The sequence below is a fragment of the Nematostella vectensis genome, chromosome 13, assembly GCF_932526225.1.
Source record: "Nematostella vectensis chromosome 13, jaNemVect1.1, whole genome shotgun sequence".
Lineage (NCBI taxonomy): Eukaryota > Metazoa > Cnidaria > Anthozoa > Actiniaria > Edwardsiidae > Nematostella > Nematostella vectensis.
Window position 1 is genome coordinate 2604965 of NC_064046.1, and position 19154 is coordinate 2624118.

Here is a 19154-nt window from a genome sequence, read left to right on the forward strand (position 1 = left end):
CCGAGATCTTTCCTTAACTTAAATAAAGCTTTGAGTGCGGTTTTTTTAAGCTCCTCTTTTGCTAAGTTAAAGTTTCCTACCGCGCTGAATACTAGCCCTAGGTACTTATAAGATTTGACATTTTCCAATTGTTCCCTGTTCAAAAGGAATTGATAGTTATTCATTACTTTGCCTATGTTATTAAAAATCATCACCTTAGTTTTTGAAGTATTGACTTTTAGACTATTTTCTTCTGAGTAGATAGAAAGTATATTTAAAAGGTCTTGCAGACCACTACTTGTTTCCGAGAAAAGTACTAAGTCGTCTGCATACAGAAGACAATTTAATTTTGTGTTGCCTAAGATGTGGGCACTTGAAGATTTCGCTAAGGTATCAGGTAAATCGCTAAGGAACAGATTAAAAAGAGTTGGACTCAACATGCATCCTTGTTTTACCCCAACCATGCATCTAAAACTTTCACTAATTGAATCCCCTATCTTCCCACACGATATATCATTGGAGTACATTGATCTTAGAACTTCGTAAAAGTTTCCAGAAATACCAGCTTGTTGCATTTTCGCAAATAGTTTATCTCTAGGAATGCTGTCAAAGGCCTTTCGGAAGTCTATGAAGCAAGTGAAAAGCATATTGTTTTTCTTCTTGGGCTTGCTTTTTACTACTCTGTCGATAACGGTTTTCATATAAATATACTGTCTACTGTTGAGTGTTTTTTCCTAAACCCCCCTTGTTCCTTCTTTAGATATCCTTTCTGCACAAGGTAGTCATAGAGTCTTGAATTAAGTATAGATGTAAATAACTTACTGAGGCATGATAAAAGTGTTATTCCTCTATAATTGTTGACGTCAGAGCGATCGCCTTTTTTGAAAATTGGAATAATAAAACCCAGATTCCATTCTTGTGGAAACACTCCTGACCTAAGAATGATGTTGAATAACCTAGTTAGGTAGGGTAGTAAAGTATCTTTACCATATTTTAGTAGCTCGTTTAGTATATTATCGTGACCGGGAGCTTTGTTGTTTTTAAGGTTTTCTATAGCTAATTTTACCTCCTCTAGCCGTATCTCTGAGTCTAAAGGACCCGTCTGGTCTCTACATTTAGGGATGGATAAATTTGTAGTTGTAGTTTTGTTTAAGTCCATGAAGTGTGAGTGTAAGCTTTCTATTTCTAAATCACATTCTTGTTGTTTTTTGTCTTTCCCTACGCTGAATAGATTCTTGAGTGATCGCCAAAGTTTTTTGCTATCTTTGAAATCCAAATTTTTGATACCGCTTGCTCTGTATTGATATTTCTTACGCTTACATAATTTCTTGAATTTTTTCTTCTTCCAAAATAGCTCCCGCCTTAGCTCACTGTCATTGGGTGAGTTACATATCTTCCTTCCACACCGTTTAAGGTTTGCCTTCTCTGATCGACATTCCTCGTCGAACCATGGTGCGTTTGTTTTTTGACATTTCTGCTTGTCTCCGTATTTAAAACCCGCTTTCTCACTGATCTCAACTAGCAGCTTTGTAAAACTTGATGTGATATTGCTTGCTGTGTCTGGGCAATTGGTATCGCAGTGACTGACTAGGTTATCCAGTTTAGACCGATAGATATCAGAGCGAAGAATAGAGTCCACATTTTCTTTTACATTTGTACCGTGGCAGAATATTCGTGCGTGTTTAGCAAAGCTTTTTGATTGTGTTACCGTAATTTTGTTTCCAATCTTTATATTATATGTTATATGGCAATGATCAGAAATATGTGGAAGCAATGGGTGAATTTTAAGAAATTGAAATTTCTGCCGTACTCTATTGCTACTTATCACGTAGTCGACTAAGCTGGTACCGTTGTATTGATAACATGTCTTTTTCCCTGTTAAATCGCCAATTATCCTTCCATTTGCGATTCGTAAATTACTTTCACTACAAAGCTCAATCAGTGATCTTCCTCTGCTATCAGTATAGTGGTCCTCAGAGTACCTTGGCGATGGTACATCGAGTTCATAATCATCAGGAAGGCTTAAAAATCTATCTTCATCAAAATTAATATGTTCAGTTAGTTCACTAGTTCTAGCATTGAAGTCCCCTTGCAGAATGACGTCCCCTTGGCCGAGATATTTTATAATATCCTCTTCCAGATCAGACATATAATCCTCATCATTTGTTTGTTCATAATTTTGAGGACTAAAATAGACGGTACCTAGGAAGATATCCTTTTCCGTTCCGAAGTAATTTCGTTTTAATTTGCACCATATAATATTCCGGTTTTCCGAAGGTAAGTACGCAACTCCTTCTGCTACTTTGTTGCTTATATAGAGTGCGATCCCTCCAGAAATTTTTTTACCAGATTTTGGTCTTGTTTTTATGAAATGCTTGAATTTTTCGACAGCTAAATCTGTATTTTGACTAGCATGAGTTTCCACAATTCCGAAGATATCATGTTGTTGAATGATATCAACCACCTCTGCTAATTTTGTTTTATTACCGAGCTCTTTGCTTTTATGACCGTGGATATTCCACGTACCAATTCTTAAAGACCTCCCAAAATCCCAATTACGAGAAATTAGTGAACCTGGCATATTGACATTTTCAGTGATTTGAGATGTTTTTTATCCATTTCTATAGGCTAACCTTACACATTCAGAAATAATTTTTAGGGCTTGTTCTAATTGTTGCTGCTGAGAGTTCATTGGATACTGCTGTCTACCTGTGGGAAGTTGATTAGTTGTGGGTTTCTGATACCCCTGTGGGTTACCTGGGAATGGGCGAAACATCGGGTTGTTTGTTGGTGGACAGTACGCTTGTGGGTTGCCTGTGGGGGCCTGATATCTTGCTTGTGGGATACCTGTGAATCCGCTAGGAGCGCCTTGTCTTCTTTGCTGGAAACGGTTGTTGACTGGGAATTTCCGAGTTACAGCGGGATCCCTTTGTCTTCTGAGCCCTGGAATTTGACTTTTTAAGCTTGCGACTAGTTTTTTCGTTCCCGTTTGGTTATTTAAGTGTACATTATCTCTGTATACACCTTCGTCGATATCTCCATTACGTGATAAGCAAACACCTCTATTGTCTGCAAAATACACCTTTGCACACCTAGAAGACAATCGCTCAGATGCACTGTTAACGACGTCTATTAAGTCATTTTTAGCATGATCTCTCAAGTGAAACGTTAAGCCAGATACAACTATTTTGCTTTGGGGCCATAATTTAATGCACTCTTCCACGATATTCTCGATATTAGAGCAGATTTGTTCTGTGGGAAGTTCACGTATGTCGTTTGTTCCTGTATGCAATATGACGTATTCGTACTTATTGCCAGCCTCGCATCCCATTGTGCTCAAGTGGTCCAGCATCTCAATCGTGCCTCCTTGTACATATTGTTTGTTTACATATCTACCTCTGGCGAACCGGCTTTGAATAATTCCTCCAAAGATAGAATCAGAGAGCATCAGAATATTTCCGGAGGTTTCTGCGAGCGTAGCATTTCCTCTTGTCGTATTCTCTGTTGCTGTCTGGGCTGGTCTAGGTTCAGTTTCGCCTCTGGTTGTGCGAGAGGAGTCGACTATTTGTTGTTGATTTCCATTGATTGGTGATTCAATATTACCGCTAGAAGCAAGCTGCGGCAAATCGTTCGTGTTTGGAGAGTTTACGATACTAGAGCTGCTAGCCACTGTCGTCCGCAGTGTTGTTTGTGTATTAATTTGTCGTTCCACCTGTTCCACTTGTTCAGAATCCGATGGCTCGCCGCTCTCTTCGTCCTCTGAGTCATCGTCGCTGGATTCTTCAGCGTCCATTTCGATTTTGGTTTCTATGAATGTCAATCGCTGCTCACATTTTTCGAGGTCTAATTTAGTCTCGCGGATTTTATTTCCAAGTTTGGAATGTGAGCTCTGCAAACCTTTCAGATCAGCAAGGACTTTATCTTGCTTTGTTTCGTCTAGCTTCCGATCCATTTCCATAATTAATTCTTTCCGGCTATTCTTCTGTTGGCATTCCAGATCTTTGATTAGAATTAGTTGCTCGTTCATATCCATACTAAGATCGGATAATTTCTTGTCAAACTTTTCAATGAAGCCTTTCATCATTTCTTTGAAATCGAGAAATTCTTGATATCGGTCATCATGACCTTTTTGATCTGAGCTGTCCTTTAAGGCGACCTTTGAACTACACGGTTCAGAGAGTTCGACTGGATCCGTTGTTTCTTGCTCAGTTACAATAGATTCCTGTTCGATAATATCACAATCAGTTGTCTGATTTGTCTGTCCAGAGTAATCAAATAAAGACATCAGTTTCTTGATGAGATAATCTTTACCAGTACCCTGCAGTTGTACGGTCTTCGTAGACGGATAAAAGTTCACCGTTATATTTTCGAATCGGTAAACTTCGGAGTTTTCTTTTGAAGAATGACTTATCAAAGCGTCTTGATCTCCATCCTGCAGTTCTTTAATGCAAAATTCCAAAAGTGACTTTGCATTCGAATTCCATTTGAATTGTTTCTTGGATGGTAGGTAACTTAGGAACTTAGTAAGTTCAGAGTGTTCTGAAGCCGCTTCCGACGCCATCATCTCTCAGAAGGTGATGAAAAGTCCCAGCATCAGACTGCTCCTCCCTGCATTTCGTATCGGCCATCTGATCGCTTCCTCATGACCCGACCTCGCAGGTGTTAAGCCTCATCTACATTAACAGTTTTTAGTTGATAATTTTCAGTTGGTAAGTACATTAGTTATGATTTGTTGGCACCTACACTAGCAATTTTTCATATGTGACAATTTTTAATTGACGATAAAAAGCAAACCTGCTAGCTTTTGAGGCAACTATAGTGGGTCAGTACGCAGCTCTTACAAGCTGCAATTTGATTGGGCAAATGAACAATATCCGCACCTCGAAACAAAGAACGAGAAGAATAGAGACAAAAGAACTCCTTTTGTAGAACAAAGATAATAGGAGACAAAGCAGCTGCGTACTTACTCACTATAGTTGCTACATAAAAATTGTCCAAGTTGCTCCATCTACACTAGCAAATAAAAATTGTCACATAAAAATTGTCAACTAAAATTGTTAGTGTGGATGAGGCTTTAGGCAGGTCGCTCACTCTTTTGCTGTGGAGGAGACAACACAGAAAGCTCTGCGCACAGGGGTGTACCATCCTCGGGGGCCCAGCGCGTCGCGGAGATCGGGCACACAGAGAGAGCGCGAGAAGAAAAGGAGAGGAAGACGTCTTTCACTCCTCTTTCTTTCTTGTGCGCGCGCTCCCTGTGTGCCCAACCTCCGCGACGCCCTGGGTCCCCGAGGATGAGGAGTGCACTGAATCCCCTGCCTTAAAACGCCTGCGAGGGAGACTATATAGCCTCCCGATAACACTTGAAGTATAATTGCTAATTTTGAATTAGCCTCCAACCTTCAAAAGGCGATCTCTGAATGTTTATATGTACTTTAGGCATGGCCTCAATATGGGTAGCCTGTGGTCACACGGTCTTGCCTGGTAACTTACAGCAACAGGAAAAGCATCGACGCAATCCAGTCCAGTTTTCTGTCCTTGAAGGTGTTTTGCTATTCAGAGAGTTGAGAGATTTGTAGTTCAAAGATGCAAAGAGATTTAAAAGTACTGCTTTAGACCGAAGAATGGGATTTCAATCATTACAGTATCAACGCACGAAATCAAAGAGTTGCGTGCGATGAGGTAGTTGTATGAATATACAATATTAAACTATTTAACTTAATTTCTCCATTCTATCATAATTTTGCCGTTTTGAAAGTCTTGGTCAAGGCATTGCTGAACATCTCACAGATTGCTATGTAAAATATGGAAACTGAAAACAGCGAAGGGTGTAGCGGTTCGTGTCCTTCAAATCTGAACACACAGACCGAAGATGACTTAGGTGATAATGACATTGGGGTAAACAATAACGTTACATTTCCGAATACAAATGAGAACCGGAGGAAATCCAGTTATTCTCTAGCAAGACATTCAAAGAAGTTAATTCTCCCAAGTACCGTTTACATGCCAAAGGAGGGCGTGAGAGTAAGGAAAAGTTACTCAAGGGAAATGAAACTAGAAGTGATAGAATGGTACAAAAACAATGGTCTGAATAAAAACAAGACCTGCAGACAGTTTGGGATTCCCAGAAAATGTATTACCCAGTGGTTAAAAATGGAAGATGTTATTTCTGGCATGCCAAAGGGGAAGCGTGCACGCAGGGGAGGTAAGGAACTGTGGCCAGATATGGAAGAAGCTTTGTACAAACAGTATCTTGTTGAGAGAGACAATGGCAGAACTGTGGAGAAATGCTGGTTTGAACAGCAAGCATTTGCAATCATGTCAGAGCTTCACCCTAATGTTGAATTTAAATTTTCACCAGGATGGTACCGGAGATTCAGAATAAGGAAAAATATTTAGTTTGTAAGAGATAATAAATTTTTGGTAGTCATTTACATAACTACATAGCCTCCCCAGATTTAGTCTTTACATTTGCTGTATACACCTATTTTGAAAGTGCAAATGGTAAATGGCCATTGACAAATGGCAGGTCTTCAACCGAAAGGACCCATGCATCCCAAAATATTTGTTCCAATTCAGTAAAATATAAATAGAACATATGACTATCCATTAAATGTAATTTAAATATATGGTTAGGAGATTGCTTGAGTTTATTTATCACCTTTATTTTTACAAATAATCGCTACCCATAAACACCTTTCGGTCTTTAGAACTGCCATTTGGCAATTACCATTCGCCATTTGCACTGACAACATTTATTGATATAGGTGATACTCTTCTGTCACCCTACTGATTGAAAAAAGAGTACTTTGGCAGTTGGATCTTTGAGCTGACCATGAGCTGGCTACGTTGTAATGCAAATAGTGATAACACCAAAATATAAAGGAAATAGACAATGAAAATATCTTTCAATCAGTTTATAGATTGTTAAATTGTAACCCTGTCAGAGCCCCAAGTCTATGGATTCTATTGAGTGCATCTCCTAAAATTCAATCATGCTTGCTTGGATGCTGGCACTGTTCAATGGTGCTGAAGCACAATAATTATGAAAACGTAATGAAAAAAAGTCCGATTTCTCTTCCTCTCAAGGGGCAGCTGCCCCTTGTCCCTGTGCTAGCTATGGCCCTGCCATTTGTATCTAACATTTCACTACTTTGTTTTTTGCATGTAAGTTTTTAAGAAATGGAGATGAAAACATAAAGTAATCTTTTAGGGACAAGCTGAATGAACGTTTTTCTTGCAGGGAAATAAGTGCCTTGTATTCTTGCCAGTTGGTATACACTGACTAAGGTAGTATCATGAAAGGAAATCAAATTAAATCACAGATTACTGAATCCTATTCCTCACCATCCTTACTTTCTACATCATTTCACCAATGCAATGAATTTGTCTTTTCCATGTTTATTGATTGAAATGTTATCTGGAGGAAAAGGCTGCTTTGTTACAGATCATTTGAGAGCCATAGAGTGTGATTTATTATTACATTGTCCATAACTTTATGAAACTTGACCTCAGTGATTCCTTCCAAGAAGTTCTTTAGAGCAATGATAGAATCAGGCTGCATTCTGTTCTTTACGTCGTTCACCAACCCCTCCACGCAAAGCTGTTCATGATCCCCATTTCCCTCGCAGCGCCGGTCCTGTTAGAGTCCGGTGCGGTATTTGCGCCTGTGTTTCGTGTCAGTCGCTCAACCACTTCTCCGATTATCGCATCGCGCTCGTTCTTGTCCAACTTCTTCAGACTCTTGGATCTTTCTGCTGCCCTCGCTGTTGCTTGTGGCATGTTGGTCGCGATATGCTTTGATTCAAAACTGTTTTGCTTTCGACCGGTTCGATTGTTCTAATTGACTATTAAGTGCGCGCTATTTTGACGTCACCATGCTAATGATGATTTACGATGAGTGCGCGAAGCGAGATCAAGTTATTTTGAATTTGCAAATACAACTTCCTTCTCTTTATTAAAAAAAAAAAAAAAAACATTTAAACTACTTCTCCCCGATTTTGGTTCCGTGACACTTCTTTGGATTTTTCCCGGCAGCCCTGTCGGGCAGGGTACTTCGTCGATGACGTCATGGGTGTTGTTGTTCCGTCTTGTCAAGCGAAAAAGATTGCCGCCATTTTCGTTTCGCGACGAGGAAAAAAAATCAACGCGTAGAAGCTTCCCCTTGGACGGGTCTACAACAACGAAAGATCGACAAATAGACACAAAACTACTCAAGGATCAGGCTTATCAAGTTCTTTACCCAAAATAAAGGAAATACGGACTGATATCTTCATGTATTCATTTGAAGAAGCGGTCGACGTTTTGTTATTTGGAGTCACCTTTGGACGGAAACCTCGACATCAAAAGCCTTCAAGTAGTTGTAATTCGCATCGAATATACTCCACGAACTGTTGAAAAAGTAAAGCTATTGGACTTGCATATAACTGTGGTCCGTTTTGACTGCAAAATCTTGCCTTAAGGAAATAATTTAAAGGAAAGAACTCGACGCTAAAGAAAAAAAGCTGATTAAGTTAATTTTGTAAACACAACGAAAATGAAGTTTTTGGAGAACGCTCGCTTGGACACAATGAGCGCCATGATTTCCACAGATACAGGCGACAGCAGAATCGAAGGAAGGTTAGTATCGAATTTAGAAAATCTGTACGAGGTACTAACGATATTTTTAAGTACTTGAGCTAGCGACAAATAAAATGACATTTCTACGGAGATAATGTCATCATTTCTACTCCAAAACCACCCGTATATATTTAAAAAAAATTATACTTATTTGCTTTGCCTTCAGTTTATTTTAAAGAGGATTAAAAAAAGGCAATTTTTTTTGCAATCTATAATAGGATAGAGTGAATAAGTTCTTCTTTATTTTGTATGCTTCAGGATTGAGAGTTACTCATGTAAAATGGCTGGTAACGATAAAAAACTGTACAAGTCACTGAATGAGGGCAGTGCCCCAAATGACCTTCAGGCCTTGTCCCCATCACAGACAACCCAGATGCCATTGAGCGTATCACCCACTCACAACCCTGTAGTGGTTTACCCAGACCGCGTACGCACCCTTAGCACCAGTAGCCAAGATGGGGAAGCAACACTGTGTGACACAATAAGCCGCAAGACTCTGTTTCATCTGATTTCCACACTGAACGCCTCATTCTACCCTGATTATGACTTCAGCAATGCAAAGTCTGATGAGTTTTGTCGCGAACCAAGCCTTCAGGTTGTTGTCGATACAATAAACGGCAATTTAGCAGCCAACATGGGGGAGCAGTTCTTAAGTTTGAAGAATGCTCTATGGTCAGCCATCGATGAGGAGATTCAGCTGGTAGACTGTGATATCTTCAGGTACTAAAAAAATAAACCCTTGCTGCTATTTAGAAACATGTTTTCTGCTAAAATTGAGAAACAGGTCTGATACCACTTGTCTGTGGCTCACCCTGATAAGGCTAATGGAGCCTATTTGGTAAAATACGCTCAATAGGTGAAAAATATGGAAACATCCCTTCTGTGTTCACAATTTTCTGTCTGAACCAAATACAGTCATTCTTGCCATACAGACATCTCATATTATAAATTCTACCTCACCAGTCAATTCACACTAAATCTCCCGATAAATCTCCCTATAAATTGAAATCATTCTCTCTCCTTGCTCTGCTACAATTCTAATAGGATTTATTTCAAATAAGCCCTTAACCTTACCTCACTAAATCTGATAAATCTCCCTCTAAATTGACCTGTTCCTTTCTCCTTTGTACTCAGCTATAATCCAAATAGGATTCTTATAGAAAAGAGCCCTTTTAATCTTACCTGTCAGACTGGTATCACCTGTTTTTAAATCTTCTGATAAAACAGAATTTTGTAACTACAGACCAATTTCTGTCTTGCCATACTTGTCTAAAGTTCTTGAAAGAGTTATGTACAATAGACTAAAGGATTACCTTGAACTTAATCAAATCTTATGTAACCAACAATATGGGTTTAAAAAGAATAGATCAACTGAGCATGCAATTGTAGAATTAGTAGACAATATAGTTAAAGCAATCAAAAGAAATGAGTACGCAATAGGCATTTTTCTAGACCTATCTAAAGCTTTTGATACTGTAAACCATAATATTCTTTTGGACAAACTCCACTTTTATGGAATCCGAGGAACATGTCATAAATGGTTCGAAAACTATCTTAAAGACAGGAGACAGATATCAAAATTTAAACATGTAAAAGCAAGAGAAATGACAATTAAATGCGGAGTTCCTCAAGGATCAGTGTTGGGACCACTACTATTCCTCATATATATAAATGATATCGTAAACTCAAGCCAGCATTTGTCATACATTCTTTTTGCAGATGACACTAATTTGTATTGCTCGGGAAATAAAAATCATTGAAAATCTCATAAACAAAGAACTAGATTCAATATCCCTTTGGTTGCATTCGAACCAACTAACTCTAAATATTAAAAAGACACATTATATGATATTCAAAACAAAACAAAATCTTTAGCTAATGACATAAAAATATCAATCAATGATAAAGAATTAAAAAAAAGTCAACCTTATTGACGATAACCTTACATGGAATAACCCCAAAAATTTTGTCAATACAAAAATATCGAAAACTATAGGAGTTATATGTAAGCTTCGTCACTTTATAAGTCAGCAAGTTCTGAAAACAGTATACAACTGCCTGGTCTATCCTTACCTTCACTATGCTAATATTATTTGGGCAAATAATTACCAAACTCGGCTCGACAAAATATTTAAACTGCAAAAGAAACTAGCTCGAATAATGACCTTTTCAGATTACCTCGCTCCATCAAAACCACTTTTCAAATCATTAAATCTTTTAAACATATACGAAATAAATGACTTTCTTATTGGCTGCTTCACGTACAAGCTTACAACTAAAAATCTACCAGAGTACTTCGATAACTTCTATGCATATCTACATACTATTCATCACCATAATACAAGGGGGCGCGGAAAATTGCGGCAACCCCTCAGTAGACCAAATTATGGCAAATTATCCACTAGGAATAAAGTATCCACAATTTGGAATACTATTCCTGATTCATTAAAATGTTGTAATTCCTTTAGGCTATTTAAAAAGCAATACAAAAATTAAATTTTATAGTGTAACAAGTTTTAGATTTTTCTCCAAATAATCAACCTGTTGTAAATATACTATATGTTTTTTTTTTCTTTTCTGCTTGATTGGCATATGTGCTGTGATACAAGATAACAAACTTATTTGTCATGAAATTATATGCTTGACATGTAGCTAATTTGATACCTTTAATGAAAACATATATGATTCTTTTAGAAAGGTGAACTACTTGTTAAAGCCTGTTAGGGTTTGTTTAGTCCTCCTACCAATTGTAATAAGAACATATGTATATGACAACAATCATAATTATGGTAAATAAATAAATAAAATAAAAACCTCACTAAATCTCCTGATAAATCTCCCTCTAAATTGACATGTTTCTTTCTCTACCTTACTCAGCTACAATCCTGATCTGGACTCAGATCCCTATGGAGAAGAGGGAAGTATGTGGTCTTTCAACTACTTTTTCTACAACAAAAAGATGCGAAGAACACTTTTCTTTACCTGCCGGGCAATTAGGTAAGCTGAAATCCTTGCTTATATAACATGCAGATAGTATCCATTATGCTCTTAGCAGGGGTCAGAGTTCGAATATAAGTAACAAATTGAGAGAAAATATTTCTGTATTTAAGCAAGTAATTGCCAAAACTGAAACCTGTTTAAGAATACATGATGTTAGCTGTTGATTTTAGTGTTGTGTGTGTTTGTTCATTAGCGTAAGCAGTGCTCAGCTGCAGTCAGATGATGATGAGCAGTTTTTTATGGAGCCCATGGAAATGGGTTTGGACAGTGAAATGAACAGGTATTGCCATAGCAACTGACATGATCTTAAAGCATGAGGCACTCTAGATTCTTGTTAACAATAGCGGAAATTGATTGTCACTTTACACTTTCTATCTCTCTCTGTCTCAGTCTTTTATTCTGCATTCATTTATTCTTGTTCTGATTTGAGGACCACTGCCAGAGTAGTGTATGGATCAATACAACAATTCATCTTGTTATTATCATATTCACTATCTGATGCGTTTTATTAAGTGCTTGCATCCTGCATGTTGTACTCTTTCTGATACGTATGTTGGGTGTTTAGTGTTTGTGACCTTAAGTGGTACTTTTTCCACATTTTATCTTGTTATTCATCCACTCTCTGATATGTCTTGTCTGGTGTTATGTGTTTGCTACCTTAAATGGTACCCTTCATACATTTCATCTGGCCATTATCATATCATATTCACTCTCTGATCTGTAGGATGGTACATGCGTTCTACCTTCAGTAATACCCTTCAGAAGTCACATTTGGTTATAATCATATCATATCTACTCTCTGATATGTGGGGTGCTAAGTGTGTGCGACCTCCTAGTGGTACCCTGCGGGCAACAGTTGCTTGATTATGATCCCTGCAGGCAATGCCATCTGGGGCCCCTGCTCCCGGGTCATCATCACCATCTCCTGGTCATCAGGGCAACTCTGAGGGCAGTTGGTGTGGTGTTGGGCTAGGTAGTAGTGGTTTCCTGGTAGGTGCAACCATGGTGGTAAGGTTGCTGGGGGAGTCAAGACTGGCCAACAGCGCATGCTATTCATTCCACAATTACCATCCTTTCAGAACAATAAGAAAAAAATACAGATACAGGAACTCTGTGATCATGTATGCATCTATGTGAGCATTCCTTAAAAGGCATGTGTATGACTGGTGTAAAAAACAGGCTTTGTTCTTTGTCCACTTTACGTACATCTCCTTACGTCTTGCATGAGGTTTTAACGTCTATCAAGGCCTGCTTGTGGTTTTGTAATGTTCTCCCAGCTGACCAGTCTCTCTGTCTTGTTTTGAGGAGTTGGTAAGTTTCTGTTCTAAAGACAACTTTGATAACTTTCTACTTCTGAATATGTAATGTAATTGGCTATGATTGACCATTGTATTGTGATATCATGGTTGTATATAATTTGCCACAAACACAAAGGGATATCTTTTTCTGATTTTGATCTGAGGTGTTTTCCTATTGTACATGGTGCTGCATCAAATCTTTTGAAATTTTATTTTTATTTTTTTTATGTTATGCAGTTAGGAAAAAAATAAGAAAAATGTAAAAGAAGAAAAATATTTCCCATGCCCTTGGTGGATTTTCAAGGGAATAGCAAAACATAATTAAAATTGTTAACTATGTTGATGGTGGTATTAGTGGTTATTTTGACATAATAATAGTGATGATTACAATGATTGTGATGTCGATGATGTAATGGAGATGAGTATTGTTATTGTCCCTCCCCTTGTCATATTCTAAGTAGGTCACTTGTTGTCTGGCTGAAGCCTTATAAATAAGGCAATTAATAAATTAATTATTCGATCAAAGTACTCTTTGCCCTTGTATTTCCTTTTCCTTCCCCAGGAGTTCACCCATTGTTCTGTGATGGTTGCAAGTGCTTTAGCCTCCAGGCTGCATCAGGCACTAAGAGTTACCATTCTGCAGTAATTTAAAAGTAACTTTACAGTATTATAAAGAAAATGTTAATAGTTTTAGTTGCTACACTAAAAAGTAGCTTGGCTAATGGAGAAAGTGTTTTTTTAAACCATGTAAAAAAAGTGTATAATAGTCAAACTGTATAAGGCAAGTCATCATAAAAGAAAACAGAGACATTAGAATGTGTTAGTGCTAAAGAAGCTTAGGTGTATTTCACATGTTTATAAAAACCACTCTTTTAAAAATTTGAGTAAACCTTTCTCCAAATAGTTTATGTAAGTTATTAGTCCTTGCCTCTGATATTGATGCTGGTGTTTCGTTTTTATTTTTTGTTTTTCTAGCTGCTAGGTTGCATGAAACAATGTTTGATGTCTTGAAGTGGCATTTATGATATTTTGTGACTTTGGAATCATAAAAAAACTTTTAACAGCTTTAGCGGTTGTCTATAAAGCATTTTTAATGAACATTTTAACTTGGTTGAACTTGTATTATATCTAAGGCAAGCATGAAACTAAATAGCTTTTAGAACAAAAATATCATACATGCTTTGTTATATAGTGCAAGATGTAAAGAGGGAATCCTCGATAAAAGGACAAATTTTGTCTATACTTGTATTTTTACCCCTAATACTTTCTTTTTCTGCTGTAGAAGGCTACCATAACCAATCCCCCTGTTTCTTAGTACCCCTTGGTGGTTCCCCCTTGGATACCCCCCCTGTTTCTTATTACCCCCTGGGTCCCCCCGATCCTTAGTATTCCTTTCGGGTATAACATTGGAGTCATATTTCCTCCGCTATAACTCTGAGAAAAGGCAACAATAAAGTAGTTAGAAGGGAGAATTATGCAATAGCCTACCTGTAGGCTTTGATAGTTTTTTTCCTCCCCCTGTCCCTGCAGAGTACATTATTGAAGATCGCGGCTGTGGTATATGATCTCAAGGTTTTTGTGCCGGAAAAACCACCCAAGCCTACAGGTAGTCTATTATGCAAAAGACAACCCCTTCTGCCAATATTCAGCTTCCAAAAACAAAACAGGGCTGAATCTATGCCTTCCAGAACTCAATGTATAGGCAAAGATGGGGGGTTTTCTTGGGTGGTTTTCCAACTTGCATTATCCACTCTTTTCTCTGTGGAATCAAAAAGCGATACATAATGAGTAAAATAATATTTCCTATCTACTTTTCACATATTTTGTTTGAGGAAAATATTATTTGGCCCTATTTCATGAGATTTTTATTTTTAGCCTCGTTTCCCTGCCAGACACAAAAATAAGAATTTTGAAATTAAAATATTATACATAAAGCTACCGATTCAGGATGGCTTTCATAACTTTTTCATAATACATTGGTATATTCTACAAATTGGCACTATTATTTGTCCCTCAAAGTGGTAGTAAAAAATTGCTCGGCCCTTGGACCTTAGTTCTCAAAGAGTACTAGAAACGCGAGTTACAGTAGACAAAATAAATCAAGTTTCATTTTTTCTCTTGGAGGGTTTAAGAGAATATTTTTTTTTATCGGGGTGTACAAAAGGACAATGACAAAGTTGATCAATCGATCTCCTCGATGACACATTGCTGAAATTCCCCGAATGGCCCTGAACCTGACAGGGGAATCAGAGTCATCATGAATCAGCTCATTTTATGTTTCCTGGTTAGCAGCTGATGAGGAGCTTTGGGGAGCTAAAAAATCGGAGGCTCCAATTCCGACCTACGGATTCCACCCGCAGCTAAATTAACTTTTTAGTGCACCAAAGCTCCTCACTCCCGCATTAGGCGGGAGTCTCAAGATTTTGAACCTTTTCTAGAGCCTAATTTTCTTTAAAATGTCCATACATTTACTGTATTCTCCCGCATTAGCTATCTTGGTACTTCTGATACATTTCACTGCATTTTCTCAAGATCTTTTCTAAAGCGAGGTTGACAGCTATGCATTCACTCGGTACAACAATAGCTGACATGTCGTCAGCTTATTACTTGTGTCAGGGTTGAAAAAGCTGTGTCGACCTGCTTGGTTTCTATTGCTTTAAAAATCTTAATAAATGGGTAAAATTCGATCAATACTTTATCAATCGTAAAAATCGTGAACTTTCTTTACAGTGAGGACACAGAAAGCAGGCCATGCTGAACAACTTTGTCCAATCAGATTCGGCTTGAAAACCGTAAACAAAAAATGTTCAGCCAATGAGAAACGACGGACGTTGTTTATTTGGTACGTGTAGTCGGCCGTTAAATACGGCCGACTACACGTACCAAATAAACGGACCTGTGCGTTTCTCACCATTGGCTGAACTTTTTTTTTTCAAAATGCTAACGGTGTTAAAGCCGAATCTGATTGTTCAAAGTTGTTCAGTATGACCCGCTTTTTGTGTCCTCACTATAAAGTGCCGTCGATTTTTAACGGTTTCTAAACTCAATCGATAAAAATCAATCAACTATCATCGATTTTTTTTTTCTATTTTATCGATTGTCAAATCGGTTTCGATTTTTAAGACCAGCGGTCTGAGTTCGTCGAGATTTCTCGGAAAAATGATGTTTGGGCGCCCTATCTCAAAACTAAAATGGTAATAGGTATGGGTGACCTCAGTACCCTGTGAAAGTTTGAAGCAATTTGGATAAATATTTTTGGCGATAGAAGCCGAAAAGTAATTTTTCGTCTCCCGCACCCGGATTTGAGACAATTTCGTGGTTGTTAGAAAAAGACTAAAAACCGGTTCGCAACGCGTGATAAAACATTTGCAGCTTACATAAACCTAAAGAATAGATAATAAGGATTTCCCAGGCTGAAAGATAAGCTGTTCTTTCAGCACCTTATTATTTTACGCGATTTTATTTTATTTTATGTTTTTAGATGACTTTGAAAAGCCTTGAAATGATCGTGTAATATCGCCGATGAGATGTGGATTTGGCAAAAATGATTGCATTCATCGAAAAGAACATCATTTCTACTTTTCATATGGGAAATAAAATTTAGGGGCAAATAAAATACGACTTTTTTACAAGCCGAAAGATGACCCCCACTTGACCCTAATTATAAACAAATGCCGACTACTGTACGGGTTTTCCGCATTCAAACAACGCCTTCAAATCTCCAGAAAAACAAGAAAGAGCGTTCAAATCAAAAGAAATATACTGTCGGCAATACTAAAATTTAATGGTAATAATTTCATAGCATTTATTGCATTAAATTGCGATTTTTAGGCTCGCGTGATATTGTTTGCTGCCATGCATACGTAATAGAAGCGTGACAAACAAAGCGACAAGCATAAAATACCTCGCCATGGCTGCAATAAGACTTTTCTGATAATTACTTATTAAAAAGAATAACGTCCAAAAGAAGAAAATGAGAGTTTTGCCTGTTTTTATTTAATTAACAAGCGATACTGGCAGAATTTTGTACAGTTTTAAATTGTAATTAAACAAAAAGCTTGATCAAATTGTCCAAATTCGCTTATTTTCAAAGCCTTTGTTCAACTACAAATTTGATCAAATAAAAATACAAATTATGCAAGGACGCTGAGACATTTGCGATATTGAGGCATCTCACCGTAAGCTGTTCTCCTTTTTAGTAAAAGAGAGTATTGAAGTGTAAAAACTTACTCTGGTCTTCACAACAGAACACAGGATTACCGACTCAGAAATCTATTTCATGTAACCGAAAAATATATAATCAGGACCCAAGAAATCGTGGATTTATTTTGCGCAACTACATCTTTGAATAACATCCACGAGCGTGGCTACAAAAGAAGCTTTGCGTCGGGTTGCTCCGGGCACTTGAAGCTCCAGCTCTTTGCAGATAGTGGGAAGGGTGGCCACTGAAAGAAAGATGATCCTGGACTTGGAGTACAAGTGGCACAAGTCGATGCCGTTCGCTTCTATTGGGTGATTGAGTTGGCATCCATCTAGGATGGCAGCTCTCGTACGGAAGTAGGCGGCTGCCTCCTCCGCAGCCTCTACTGCCTCCGCATCCTGTGTTATTTTCGGGAAAAATACACCTGTACATGGCCCGGTAATAGGAACTCGCTGATTTAATCGGCGTTCCCCTGTATAGAGATGCAGCTTGTTGATTCTATCACTTCATTCCCAATTAATGGTACGCCCCCCTCCTCCCCCAGACTACTTTTTGGTGGTAGCCAAGCTTGCCGGGAAGGGGACTCCGATAAAAACAGACGGGGGTGATCGTCGGCAAAATTGATTGTAACCCGTTAGGGATGGCACTTCAGGCGTGGTCAACAGAAATTATTTCCTCTAAGAGATGGAAAATTGGGTGAGGTCGAAGGAAGTTTTGCCCCTAAGGGATAGCAGAATCGAAAAAAAAAACGTTTAACACCCCCTTAGGAATAGCAATTAATCGAATTTTATACCCTAAGAGATAACAGAATGAAAAAAAAACGTTTAACACCCACTTAGCAATAGCAGTCCCTAAGAGATAGCAAAATCTGAAAAATCCTCCAACACCCCCTAAGAGATGGTAGAAATTGGTAGAAGTTGGTAGAAATTTTATACCCTAAAAGATATGACGATTACCCCCGTCTTCATTTTTAGGCCTTAGAGGTCCACCAGATGTCGTGCAAGGCCTTAGTGGTCCACCAGATGTCGTGCAAGGCCTTAGAGGTCCACCAGATGTCGTGCAAGGCCTTAGAGGTCCACCAGATGTCGTGCAAGGCCTTAGAGGTCCACCAGATGTCTTGCAAGGCCTTAGAGGTCCACCAGATGTCGTGCAAGGCCTTAGAGGTCCACCAGATGTCGTGCAAGGCCTTAGAGGTCCACCAGATGTCGTGCAAGGCCTTAGAGGTCCACCAGATGTCGTGCAAGGCCTTAGAGGTCCACCAGATGTCGTACAAGGCCTTAGAGGTCCACCAGATGTCGTGCAGGGATAGATATTCTAGTCTAGAATGAATGTCTGTAGTACCTGTTTCATTAAATAGAATCATTCTAACTGCTACGTTTGTTCGTGTGTTACTAAATGTATAGTTCCAGAAAATATCCATACCCCCCATTGAGGGGATTGGAAATTCCGGGGGGTGGGGGGATCAAACACCCAGGAATTTCCAGAGGGGAGGGGGGGGTAAAATGCCCTTTTTCCTTAACAGTTACCGTCACGGCAAAAAAGTCCGCGTTTTCCATTAATTTTCTAATTGAGAAAACGTATGGAAAATCCGCAATAATCTTGAATATTCTTTGGATTTTCCCGTCTTGGTAAAATTTAAGATTTTCCATGGCGTTTTTCTCGCATTTTCCACATCAGATAATCTCGCATTTTCAGGCTCCGTTAATTTGAGATATTCCATGCATTTTCCAGGCATATTCCTTGGCAAGAAAATTTTGAAAAATCCATTGCGTTTTCCCGGCGTTTACCGAGAAGGATAACTCGAGTAATCCAAAGCATTTCTGACCAGAAAACGCATGAAAAGTTAACCCCGTATAATAACCCCGTTTGGTCGCATTTTCCTTGCATATTCCTTGGCAAGAAAATTTGGAAAAATCTATTGTGTTTTCCCGGCGTTAACCCAGAAGAACAACGCGAGTAATCCAAGATTTCCCTGACCAGAAAACGCATGGAAAATTAACCCCGTATAATAACCCCGTTTGGTCGTATTTTCCTCGCATTTTTCTTGTTAGTAAAATTTT

The 19154-nt window shown here is 38.4% G+C and overlaps 1 protein-coding gene across 1 annotated transcript; it reads left to right on the forward strand.

Annotated features, from left to right (window-relative positions):
• The first annotated feature begins 8032 nt into the window (after positions 1-8032).
• On the forward strand, positions 8033-14133 carry LOC5513356 (repressor of RNA polymerase III transcription MAF1 homolog). The gene is made up of 5 exons (XM_032382866.2): positions 8033-8595; positions 8854-9315; positions 11473-11592; positions 11789-11875; positions 13456-14133. Exons 1-5 carry the CDS (start codon positions 8513-8515, stop codon positions 13475-13477), a joined length of 774 nt encoding a protein of 257 aa, XP_032238757.1. The 5' UTR covers positions 8033-8512; the 3' UTR covers positions 13478-14133.
• Positions 14134-19154: the final 5021 nt, after the last annotated feature.